We start from the raw sequence: 13,215 nt of genomic DNA on the forward strand, positions 1-13,215 counted from the left end.
GGCTCCTAAAAATCACTGCAGTATGCCAAACTGGATGAGGAAAACACAGAACTTAAGGAAATGATGGGTTAGGAGAACACTACTCAAAAACTTGGTCAGTGGCATGTAAAAAGAAAGATAGGGAATCGATAAAAAAAGTTTCACACAATAAATGTGAAATACTCATATACCACAAGAAATATGGTGTATACCTAAGGAAAAACCCTTGTTTGCTTGAAGAAGCAAGTAGTACACAGTTGCAGGTTGTGTATTCTTGTGAAGTGAGAGGAGGGTTATCTGACATCCAAGGGAAAGTTGCCACATTAGATGCAGTTAAGTGTGGCTAGCAACACACGTGTTGCACTGAGGCAGCTGATAGATGTTTCAGGGGTGTTTGTGTGTTTCCACATGACTTGTTTCAGGTCAGCACAGTTTTCTGTGTTCACCATGTTTCTTATAGATGAAATCACATAAGCAAATGTGAAGTCCACATAACAGGTTATGGATTATTCACGTTATGCTCTCTGATAGGTCAGTTGCATTGGAACAGTTTTATGATTTCAAAACCAGTGTTATAGCATAACTGACCATACTTGATCCTTTTCTTTACATCTATAGTTACTTCTCTTGTCATCTCTTCCAGTCTTTAAGTAGCATTTATATAATGTTATATGTATATACCATTTGTATGTGGCCTTAAATACCATTTATATGTTGCTGCCTCCCAAATTTATAATGTCAATCCTGGCCTCTCCTCAAAATTCCAGACTCATTTTTCTAGCTGCTCACTTGACACATCTCTTGGATATGTAGACATTTCAAACTGAGCTTATTTAACAGTCAACTCTTGGACCTTTACTGTAAAGCCTGTAACTAACTGTTGGAGGTGGAAAAATCAAGCCTGCTTTACACAAGCCTGACGTGTCTTGATGTATTGGTGCTTGCTGAAAGTGGGCTACCACCACTCTGTTGCTCCATTCGGGAGTGGCTCTGAAGGATGAGGACAGAGCAGTAAACAGCCAGCCCACTTAGCTAGTCATTTTATGTGGAGGGAGAAATGGTCTGAAGGTATGAAGTACATGTTTGAGCAGTGCTAATGACATAGTGGTCTGGCAGGGACTTAAATTCATCAAGACTAGAGACAAGAAAATTTGGGGAAGAGTCATGTTAATAGATAAAAGGATATGGGCACTAAGTGTAAGGGGACATTTCCCAAAACACTCTCAACAACTGGGAAATTAGGATGAGGCATCCACTGGATGTCAACTAGACTCTTCACTGCCAGCACAGTGCCATTAACAGAGTGATGGCAGGAATCGAGGCTATGCATGTGCCTGACAACATGAGCTCCCTCTTATTTTTTTTTAAGTTTATTTATTTATTTTGAGAGAGAGAGACAGACAATCCCAAGCAGGCTTCATGCTGTCAGTTCAGAGCCTGGTGTGGGGCCCGATCCCACCAACCAGGACTTGATCCAATGAACCAGGACCCAATCCCACGAACCATGAGATCATGACTTGAGCTGAAATCAAGAGTAGATGCTTAACCAACTGAGCCACCCCATTATGATCCCTCTTAACAAGATGGATCTAGAAACTCTTGCTGCTGAATGCCCAAATAGCAAGCAGCAAAGACCAAAGGTAGTTGCTTTCCAATAAGCTCTTTAGTGGTAGCTTGATCCCAATCTGGCTGTTCTACTCCAGAGTGAGTAATTACTGGAATTAATACTTACCTTAGCTAATGAGTTGTTGTTGTTGTTGTTGTTATTATTATTATTATTATATTGGAATTAATGTTGGAGTTATATTATTATTATATTGGAATTGTTATTGGAATTAATACTTACCTAATGAGTTTATGTTCTTAGTAGATCTACCAGACCATCATCTGAAGGCTGAAAAAATGCCTGCTGTGTCCACTGGGAAGCCTGCCTCAGAGGGACTTGTTTTATGTGAAGGAGGTGTAACAGTGGGCACACAGTCCTAGGATTCCCTGCCCTTACTATAAACCACATCACCCGAATCAGCTGGCTGACTACAATAATGGGATGGCCTGATAAAGACTCAGCTAAGGTGCCATCTCAAGGACCACATTTTGTAGGGTGGGGGTGATCTAGTATGTATCCAGTGGCTGATAACTGGTCAGTGTCCACAGTACCTAGGCTACATGGGCTCAGGAGACAAGAGGTAGAAAGTAAGAGTGGCCCTGTCTCCATCACTCCCAGTCACCAATTGCTAGAATTTGTGTTTCTCATTCTCATACTTTACATTCTGCTGGATTATAAGTTCTGGCTCTGTCTGGGTGAGGGGCTGTCCACCAGGAGTCACACTGGAGGCTCTGCTGAACAATCACCTGTAGTTTTGGGCTTCTCATTCCAGGGGGCCTGCAGGCAAATAAAAGAATTATAGTGTTGTCCCAGAAATGCTTAGTCTTGTTTACTATGAGGCACTAGGGTTGCTGTTACCCTTTGAAGTAGAGGTATTGATGGTTGGTGAAACTCAGGATTTCTTGGTGCTTCCATGCTCAATGATAACTATGTTGACTATTGCCTTTTTGTGAATACATTTTACATCTTTTCTTTCCACCCCAGTGTTGGCATCAAAATAACTCTATCTTATGCTGACAGAGGTGATCATGATTGACATGAAAGAGTGACATCATCTAAATTAGAACTTGTATTTTGAGTTCTGTTCCTTTAGTTTTAGTTCTTTTTTCTATGAATTGTATATATGCTTGCTAACATAAAAATAAAATTCAATTAAAAGACTGAGAATTTAAGAGCATCAAGACTTTATTCTAAAAGATCTAACTTTGTGTAATTTGTAAGCATTTATCTTAAGTGTTTAGATAAAAATATTTTCCATGTGAAAAATACATACAGACATGTGTATACATGTATATATGTATATATATGTATACATATGTATATATGACTATCAAAAAATATTGAGCATAATAGAAAATGCCCTCCTTGACCTGAAATTTGTCTCCCCACCAGACGTTTCTCAAGGCTCTCGCCACTTGTTACTTTGTGCTCTCCTCAGAATGATTTCATAAAATCCACTTTATTACTTTTTATGTCCATGCCTAGAATGTTCTCCCTCATGTCATTTTCTACCCTCTACCCCACACTTCTATTCCCCATTTGGTTTGTCCGTGTTCAACTTCTAAAACTTTGAGTTTGTCTTCCTTTTTAGATTTATCCGAGACTGTCGGATAAATTTTTTTTAATAGATATTTTGTACCATAGCATGCAGAAAAGTGGCTGGCATATATGAAGTATCAATGAATGAATTACATGTACAGTTAACTGATTATAATTATTGTTGTAATTTTCGTATTTTGCATTTTTGTGTTTTTATAAAATCTCTAAAAGTGTGAGACAAAAATGCATGGTTTTGAGTATTTCTTAGCAGTCATAACTATGGAGGAATGGAGAAGCTTCCTCAGAGTGTTAGAAAGTTACAGAATTAAGTTTATGGTAATTACATGAAAGCATTATAATTTTATCACTGACTTAAATCGGTATGTTTTTATAAATAATTTATGCTCAATTTCAGATTGCAGAGGAGGGATCCACCATTTCATGTGTGGTGGAACGAACCAGAGGAGCTCTGGATTATGTGCATGTTTTTTATACCATCTCACAGATCGAATCTGAAGGCATTAATTACCTTGTTGATGATTTTGCTAATGCCAGTGGAACTATCACGTTCCTTCCTTGGCAGAGATCTGAGGTAAACCCTACCTTGTTTCCTTGAAAGTCTCCTGGAAAGCTTTTCCTGTTTGTTCTGTAATTTATTTGCAACTTCTTGCTGTTTAAGCAATGTAAAGTATTCAAGTAATTAGGTAAATATCATCGTCTAAAATTTTTTTTATTTATTTATGCAAAATAAAAACTAAAGGTTTTGAATGATTATAGTATTAATATAGTTTTATAGTTTTATATCTTCTTTAATTCCTGTATAATAAAAATGGTATAACTTGAAAGTTTGTCATTGTGGGTTTTGTTGTTGTTGTTGTTGTTGTTATTACTACTGATACAATGGGAAATTGCAGAGATCTTAATGGTACTCTTCTAATCAGACAATGAGGAATTCTTATAACTATAATCTCACTTTGTTTTTAAACATGGAAAAAATGAGGTAGTTTTTCTTTGTTTTGAAAGTACAAGTGATCTCAAGTTTTATCAAAACTTTCCATGAACTATCGTCTCATTTCTGAATAGATGCTCCAGAAATAAATGGCACTTCTTGTAAGTGACATCGAGGTGAGACTGTGTCCTCTACCAGAATTAAAAAAATTTTTTTTAATGTTTATGTATTTTTGAGAGAGAGAGGTAGAGCACAAGCGGGTGAGGGGCAGAGAGAGAAGGAGACACAGAATCTGAAACAGGCTCCAGGCTCTGAGCTGTCAGCACAGACCCCGACGCTGGGCTCGAACTCACGAGCTGTGAGATCATGACCTGAGCCGAAGTTGGATGCCCAACTGACTGAGCCACCAAGGCACCCCCTCTATCAGAATTTTTTAAAACATTCTTCTACTCTACCATATTAGAATATTCACATCAGTATAATTTTTCATTAAAAATGTAGGTAGCTTATATGTCATTAGTGACACATAGTAAAATTACTTAAGGCTTGCAAATATAATCTTTGAGGAAATATCTAAGGGATTTAGGAGTTAATTGGTTGGAAAAGATAAAATTGAGGGAAGACTTAAAATATGCTTAAGATTTAAAGAGTTAACACTAAAGAATGATCAAATCTCTATAATTTGGGGAAGAAGGAGATTAAATAGTTTATAACAAAAATTCTCCAATAACAGGCTGCAGATAGATCCATGGTAAATATTTTGCTGATTTTTTGGTAAAGTGAGGAAAATTATGAAAACTAAGCAAGTTTTCATAAGGCTAACAATGCTATTTAAAGAGCTGTATTTTAATCTGATGTTGTCTTTTTCACTACTTTTCTGGATTTAAAGTATTCTTTTTTTTTTACTCAAGTAATAATGGTGGCATTATAGTAGTCACTTTTTTATGTTTCTACTTGGAAAACAGAGTTGATCCCCCAGATTTTCCTTGGGAAATTTACCAACTATGAAGTGAAAATATAACCAGAAACCATTGTTTTATAAACACATTTTGGAAGAGATAAGAGTCAATCAGATTTTGGAAAATAAGCTCTTGCGAAGTTATATTTAAAATATTTTCTTCTATAATTTTTAGTTTCTTTAAGCAATAAGTGATCTTTATTGCAAAATAGTAACATTGACTAGTGGGGTTGGTTTATAATACCATGTCTGCTAGATCTACACCAACCACTTAGTCTTACAAAGCCAGTGATAGGTAACTGTGATGTCACTAATGCTCCATAATAGTGCTTTCTAGCACAAACAGTAGTAAGGTAGCCTCAACTTTGCTGCTGCCTTCCAACTATCTTGGGAGTGAGCTAACTAAATATACACATCTAATCACATCTAAAAACCTAGCTGCGAGGGAGTTAGGAAAGTGTGTGAGTGTGTGTGTGTGTGTGTGTGTGTGTGTGTGTGTGTGTGTGTGTGTATTTCCCTAAAGTACAGGAAAGTATACTGGAAATGTGTTTTTCAGTATTTTTTTTTAATGGGCTGTTAGTTGTGAAATAAATTAAACAACTTATGATGAAGAGTTTAAAAATAGAATGGGGATGTCTGGGTGACTCAGTCAGTTGACGGACTTCAGCCCAGGTCATGATCTCACGGTTTGTGAGTTTGAGCTTTGCATCAGGCTTGCTCCTGTCAGTGTGGAGCCTGTTTCGGATCTTCTGTTCCCACTCTCTCTCTGCCCCTCCCCTGTTTTCCCTCTCTCTCAAAAAAAAGAAATAATCGTTAAAAAAATAAAAATAGAATAGAAAATAGCAGAGTATATAGTAAATAAAGTAAACGTAAATATTATTTTTGTTTACTGTGTTACCATGTAAAAATACATTTATTTATATCTTGATAGGGTCTTCAGTTTCAAACCCTTCATTTCACTAAAATGAATGACTACTTTGGTGTGCTTTAACCCTTTAAAAATATTTGCTGCTTAATTTTGCATGTACATCGTGATGTTTTGGTGTTACATTTTATAGCAACATTTGTTAGCTTGCTTTGTAGGGGCAAGATATCTGAAATCTTCAGACTGCATATTGTTACTTTTAGTTTAGGAACAATGACATGATTTGGGTAGTAGGTATCATTTTTGCCCTAACCCCTTGAGTATTTTGGATGTGCCATATGTTAATTTCTTATTTAAAATTTTGATTAAAATGAGCATTAAAACCAAATTCAGACCTACTAAATCAAACTCTTAAGAACAACTACATTAAAAAAAGTCCTCCAAATGGTTTTAGCCCAAAGATTAGTACTTTGGAGACTGCATTTGGAGTGAGAGTGCATTGTCAGAATGTTGTCACCCTTCTTTCTGGGAGAAACCAGGAAGGCCTCTTCATTCCTTTCTGTTCTCCACTTGCTATGCTAAGTGAGTCATCAGGGTCTGGGTCTTCTATCTCTAGAACAAATCTCAAATCCATCTGTTTTTATTCATCTCCACTGTCACTGCATTATTCAGAATCTCATTCTTTCTTGTCATTCACCTCCTGTCTCAGCCCCTAGCATCCTTTCTTGCCCTGTCCACTCTGTTTACACTCTGCCCTGGTACTGAGTCTAAAACAAAATTCTCATTTTGTCCGTTTCCTGCTTATGATTCTTCTGTTCTCTCCACTGCCTGTGGAATGAAGTCCAATTTTTTTTTGGCATTTGAAAATTTATTACTGTCATGTTTTCACCATCAAAACTTATGATCTTGGTCTTTCTTTCTTCTCTTTGTGTAAGGCCAATAGAGAGACACTGGCTACTTCACCAATCTTAAAACAAACTCCAGGAATGTTACCAACAGCATGACCTTTGTGACCAAATCCAACAACCAGAACTTCATCATTTTCCTGGAACAGAATCAACAGTTTACTTCTGGTGTCAGCAACTATCACTAAAAATACCCGTTCATTACATAAAAAACTGGGAGAAACTATGTTAAGAACAGAAACTACAATAGACTAAAACTCTTACCTCAATAAAATTCAACCATCTTTGGATACAAAGGCTGTGATTTTTTTTTTTTTTTTTTTGCCATTCTTGATCAGCTACACCCTGACACACTTCCTGATGGCAGAATTTGGCTGTTTGGCTCCGACCCCTTTTTTCCAGCATAACTCCCTTTGCATGGGTCGTGTCTTCAAAAGTATTGACCTTCAGGGCTGTGCCCAACTGGGCTTTCTTGTACTGATTATGGCACTTCCATCTTGCCCATCCTGCTGGTGCTGTGGGCCTGAGAGTCAAAATTTTTTTTAGTGTTAGCATAAAAAGTCCCTTTGAACTGAGCTAATTATCTGTCTAGCCTTATCTCCCACACCAATGATGGTGGTCTAATTTCAGTTTCCCTGTATGCCTTATTCTTTCACACTGGGTTCCTCTACAAGTGCTGTTTCTTTTACTCGGAATGTCCTTCCCATTATTATTTACAACCACAACTAACACATTAAGACACTTAAAACATGTCTGTTGTAAAATCGTTAGTAGGTAAAGTTGGTTGTTCTTTTTATGTGTACTTTGTGCATAACCCTATTATGACATTTTACATTGCATTTGATCAATTAATATCTTGTTACATTTTTAATATATGGAATATATTAATTAAATACTATAACTATATTTAATGATTCAAAACCAGACCAGTAACCTACTAACTAGCAGTTTACATTGTTTTAAATGTTTTCCTCGTCATCTCTTTCCTACAATAGCCCGTGAGCCTCTTTGGGATTGGGGCATTTTCCAATCTTGGCACATTGTGGGTGTCACGGCATGCTTATTCAGTTAATAAAGGGAGGGGAATTGTTTTTTCACTTCAGATTTTGACTTAAATTTTGTAGAGCTTGGCTGAGTTATTGCTACTTTTTTGGAAAGATTACTTACACCAGATTTTCAAAGTCCATTTTGAATCTCTTTTTAAAAATGCTACTACTAAGAATGTCAGGTGTTCCTTAGGTAGGAACTAGACATGTATATATTGTCCGTTCAACTGCCCCCTGCACATCCCACCAGATAACATGCAGTTCCTTATTTATGAACTTTGTACCCTGAGGTTGGTCATACCACTGTCATTGGTACAAGCAATATATGATATTACATTGATACATTAACATGTCATGTATGGTATGATGTTAATACATCAATATGGTATTTTCATTTTATTTATTTTATTTTGCTTATTTTTTATTTGAGAGAATGTGAGCAGGAAAGAGGGGCAGAAGGAGAGAGAGAATCTCAAGCAGGCTCCACACTCAGTGCAGAGCCCAACGTGGGGCATGATCCTCTGACCCTGGGGTCACAACCTGAGCTGAAATCAAGAGTCGGTTACTCAACTGAGCCACCCAGGTGCCCCTCAATATGATATTTTTAGGCAGAAGGTGTTCATACTCGGCACCCATTATTGTTTAAGAATTCATTTCTCTGGTCCTTCTCTGTCTGTGTTTTAATGTTTAATAAATAGATCATGTTAGGTGTTGTCAGTACAGAGCCTGCTTGGGATTCTCTGTCTCCCTCTCTCTCTGCCCCTTCCCTGGTCACCTGTGCATGCATGCTTGCATTCTCTGTCTCTCTCTCCCTCAAAAGTAAATAAACATTTTTAAAAAAGGAAGTGGATCATGTTAAATAGTAACTTCAATTAAATATAATTTAATTGGCTATTTTATTTTCTTCTGGTAAGTGGTAAGTAATTTCTGTATGCCTCATTGCTTCATGCCTCTGGATTTTTACATTTATAGGTTCTGAATATATATGTTCTTGATGATGATATTCCTGAGCTTAATGAGTATTTCCGTGTGACGCTGGTTTCTGCAATTCCTGGAGATGGGAAGCTGGGATCCATCCCCACCAGTGGTGCAAGCATAGACCCTGAAAAGGAAACAACAGATATTACCATCAAAGCTAGTGATCACCCATATGGTAACCAAGCCCTCCTGGAAGAAGAATGCTCTCTTCTCCGGGTATATTTGGTCTAGTTAAGAACTTCTGAAGGGATATTTTGCAAATGATTGCAATTGAACTCCTTTGTGTCCTCTAACTTGTGGGCTCTTGAAATTCTAAGCTGCCATTTTGAGGGACATTGTTTATAAAAGAAAATACAAAGATCAATTTCTGAAGTTTACAAATATATTTTGGAAGGTATATACAGGATTATTTAAAACAAAAAAAGTACTTTTATTCATGGCTTTCAAAATTTTTTTATTTAAAAAATTATCTTCTAGTGATATGTTAACAACTAATTAATTGAAATACTTTGTAATTTATATTTTACTGGCTTAAAGAAGTGAAGTTATCACTGTCTGTTTATATTCATTTCTTTTTGTGCTGCAAAGTGATAATTTTCTTAATTGTGGAGTTATCACAGATATCTGCCCTAACAAATTGAGACTGTTATTCTATATTGAAAATTAATAGTTTTTTTGGGGGGGGAATAAAGCAAGAAAAACTAGTAAGAGTTCTGTGTAGGGAACCTGAGAGGCTCTTGAACTCTGATTTTACAGTTAAATTTTTCTTAAATGGGTTGCAAATCCTTTAGGGAGGCATTTATTATGTTCTGCTCTAAGTTTAAGAATGAATTCTAGAGACTCAAATATGAGATTCTTTGGGTAGAGACAAAGAAAATTTTAACTTATATTGAAAACTTTACACATTCTGTGTCAAAAGCATGTTAATCAAATCTTCACTGAAGTCTTTCTAAATGAAAGCTCTCCGAATTTTATTCTGGTGGCCAAAATAATTGTGCAAGATTGTTTCAAATGAATTCTGAAGATGTTTCAGAAGAAATTCTTCCACAGATCACTGGGGTCAGAATGGCTCTCTGTGTCTTGCAGGCTTGCTGCAGTTCTCCACAGGGCTGCCCCCTGAGCCTGAGGACGCGATGACCCTGCCTGCAAGCAGCATGCCTCATGTCACCGTGCAGGAGGAAGATGGAGAAGTGAGACTATTGGTCGTCCGGGCACAAGGACTCCTGGGGAGGGTTCTGGCGGAATTTAGGACGGTGTCACTGACAGCATTTAGTCCTGAGGACTACCAGGTAAATCACTTAATCCTTTGGAAGCCATATTTATCAGAGAGACTCAGTCCTTCCCTTTTGGGAGTGGAAGAGACTTGCACTGGTCCCCTGTTATACTCAACCAGCAAAATAAGTGCTGATGGATTGCTCTCTAGCCTGTTGATTTCTACAAATTCAAGTACTTCAGTCCTTTAACGCCTGACACTTAAGTAGCTCTCAGACTGATAATTTCTCTTGTGTCTTATATTTGTCATAGTGTTCACTTATATTACTTATTTTAATGTCACAGATTTTGATATATAGGGTATATATTTAAAATTCTATTTCTTAAGTGTTTTATTTTTTTAATATTTTTAAAAGTTTATATTTTTGAGAGAGGGAGAGAGAGAGAGAGAGCGAGCAAGCACCAGTGGAGGAGGGGCAGAGAGAAAGGGAGACACAGAATCTGAAGCAAGCCCCAGTCTCCGAGCTGTCAGCACAGAGCCTGATGTGGGGCTTGAACTCAAGAACTGCGAGATCATGACCTGAGCTGAAGTTGGATACTCACTCGACTGAGCCATGCAGGCACCCCTCTTTCTTCAACATTTAAAAATTTTTTAATGTTTATTTATTTTTGATAGAGCGAGTACATGAGCAGGGGAGGAACAGAGAGAGTCAGAGACACAGAATCTGAAGCAGGCTCCAGGATCTGAGCTATCAGCACAGAACCTGACATGAGGCTTGGACTCACAAACTGTGAGATCATGACCTAGCTGAAGTCAGACACTCAACTGACTGAGCCACCCAGGTGTCCCTTAAACATTTTAAACCCTCTTGTATGCTTCCATCAAACAGGTCCAAAATTGTAAAGAAATTGTATATCCATGTCTTTTCCATTTGAATTATATTTTTCTCCAAGTGAGAAGTAGTGTGGCACTGGCAAACAGAAGCTTGGGATTTTGAGCTGGACCAGACTGGGTTTCAACTGGTCTTCTAAATGTGTGACCTTGGGAGCCTCAAATCTTCCTAACCTTAGTGTCCTTATCATTAAGAGGAGACCATGTCTACTGGGCAGAACTGCTCTGAGGATGGATGGCAGCATTTTAAGTGTCATGTAGTATACATGGCACATACACAGTGACATTGTTACTGCTGCCTATTCTTATTATCACCAGTATTTGTTCATATTAAGCAAATGCTCATGATTTCTTCTTGGCTGTACTTCTCAGGATGTGTTTTCTATCCTTCAACATCTTTATTTTCCCAAAGAGTCCTCTTTTTAAAATTTAATATTAGGGGCGTCTGGGTGGCTCTGTCAGTTAAGCGGCCGACTTCGGCTCAGGTCATGATCTTGTGGTCCGTGAGCTCGAGTCCCGCGTCAGGCTCTGTGCTGACAGCTCAGAGCCTGGAGCCTGTTTCAGATTCTGTGTCTCCCTCTCTCTGACCCTCCCCCATTCATGCTCTTTCTCTCTGTCTCAAAAATAAATAAACGTTAAAAAAAATTTAAAATTTAATATTAGTTTCCCTCCTTCTTCCTAATAAGACCTGCACAATAGTTTGGAGTTCAGTAATTTGTATATAGTTTTCTGTTCAAACCTCGGAAACCTTGCCTAATTGAATTCAATTAATTTTGGCTGTAGTCCAGTGGGCAAAGTTTTCTCAGATTTCTTCTTTCTTAGACTCTTTTTCTTGGGCAAGTTCTATTTCTCTTGCCTTGACATTTATTGTATCTTTAATTAATCTGATATATAACATATTCCATAAGATATTACAGCTTAGCTTAATATTCTCTGCATTCTCTTAAAGAAATACTTTAGTCCTTATATTGGTGGTCTCCAATTTCTAGTTATTCTGGAAATCCCCAATCTCCAGTTGGATTATCATTTTCTTTAATAACCAAAACAAAATAAAGCAAAACCTATGCCCCTATATTTCATGACAGTCAGAATACTACCCTTGAAGACATTTCTGATGATTTTTAGGGTACTTGGATGTCCTGTTTGTCACTGGTTTTCACTTTGAACTGTAATCTTTGCTTTTCCCTGAAAACCTGATAACTTCTTCACTTCTCTGTGATGGGTTAGCTCTTTCTGGTCTGCATTAGCATATAAAAGGAAGACTTTTTAGGCTGTGTGTGTGAGTATGCAAGTGGGGGGGGGGGGAAGGAGGGAAAGTGCCAGGAGGGATCCTCTACTGAAGAGGAGACAATTGCATATCAGATATCGCTGTGCTTAAGCTTATTCTCATATATTGAGGTACACGTGGTCCCCACCATCCAGGTGCTTACTCCCAGCTCTTGAGAATGATATTAAATAGCTAATTAATGACTGAATCACAGTTACAGAAATGTTTCAAGGTTGGTACTATGGGAGAGAAGTGGATATTGACATAGGGTAGTGGAGGGGCCTTTTTTTGGGAAAGTGATAGTTATGCTGAGCTCTGAAGTTTAAAGAGGAGAAAACTAGCAAACTAGATGAAGCTGGAGGGAAGAACTACCTGAGATCTCATGGTAAAATGGCATGAGTAAAATGGTTAAATGGCCCTAATGAGGAGCACAAAGAAGACCAATGTTTCTGGAATGTGGACAGATAGGTGTCATGATAAAAGATAAGGTAAACAAGGGCCTGAATCTTCCTAGGCCTTAGATCTCATGCTATATTTGTGCCTTATATATATATATTTTTTTTTAAATATTTTTTTTCAACGTTTATTTATTTTTGGGACAGAGAGAGACAGAGCATGAACGGGGGAGGGGCAGAGAGAGAGGGAGACACAGAATCGGAAACAGGCTCCAGGCTCTGAGCCATCAGCCCAGAGCCTGATGCGGGGCTCGAACTCACGGACCGCGAGATCGTGACCTGGCTGAAGTCGGACGCTTAACCAACTGTGCCACCCAGGCGCCCCTGTGCCTTATATTTTAATAGCAAGGAGAAGTAATTGAAAGGTGTTATATATTTATGAAAGATTATGAAACTGAACTGGGGAGAATGGATTAGAAGATATAGGCACTGGATGCAGAAAGGCCAGTAAGGAGTCCATTTTCTAGAACAAGGCAAAAGGTGTTAGTATTTTGGACTAGGTAGATCATGGTGTAGATGTAAAGAAGTAGGTGGGCTCAAGAAGTGTGTCAGAGTTGAAATGGC

General features: G+C 37.8%; 1 protein-coding gene across 1 annotated transcript in view; it reads left to right on the forward strand.

Annotated features, from left to right (window-relative positions):
- ADGRV1 (adhesion G protein-coupled receptor V1) overlaps positions 1–13,215 on the forward strand; it is a 563,604-nt gene that overhangs the window by 88,214 nt on the left and 462,175 nt on the right. Inside the window, exons 22-24 of the mRNA XM_047878513.1 lie at positions 3,540–3,716; positions 8,820–9,000; positions 9,912–10,114. Of these exons, the coding sequence (XP_047734469.1) occupies positions 3,540–3,716; positions 8,820–9,000; positions 9,912–10,114 (561 nt within the window). The remainder of the gene's footprint in view (positions 1–3,539; positions 3,717–8,819; positions 9,001–9,911; positions 10,115–13,215) is intronic.

This window comes from Prionailurus viverrinus, chromosome A1 (assembly GCF_022837055.1).
Source record: "Prionailurus viverrinus isolate Anna chromosome A1, UM_Priviv_1.0, whole genome shotgun sequence".
Lineage (NCBI taxonomy): Eukaryota > Metazoa > Chordata > Mammalia > Carnivora > Felidae > Prionailurus > Prionailurus viverrinus.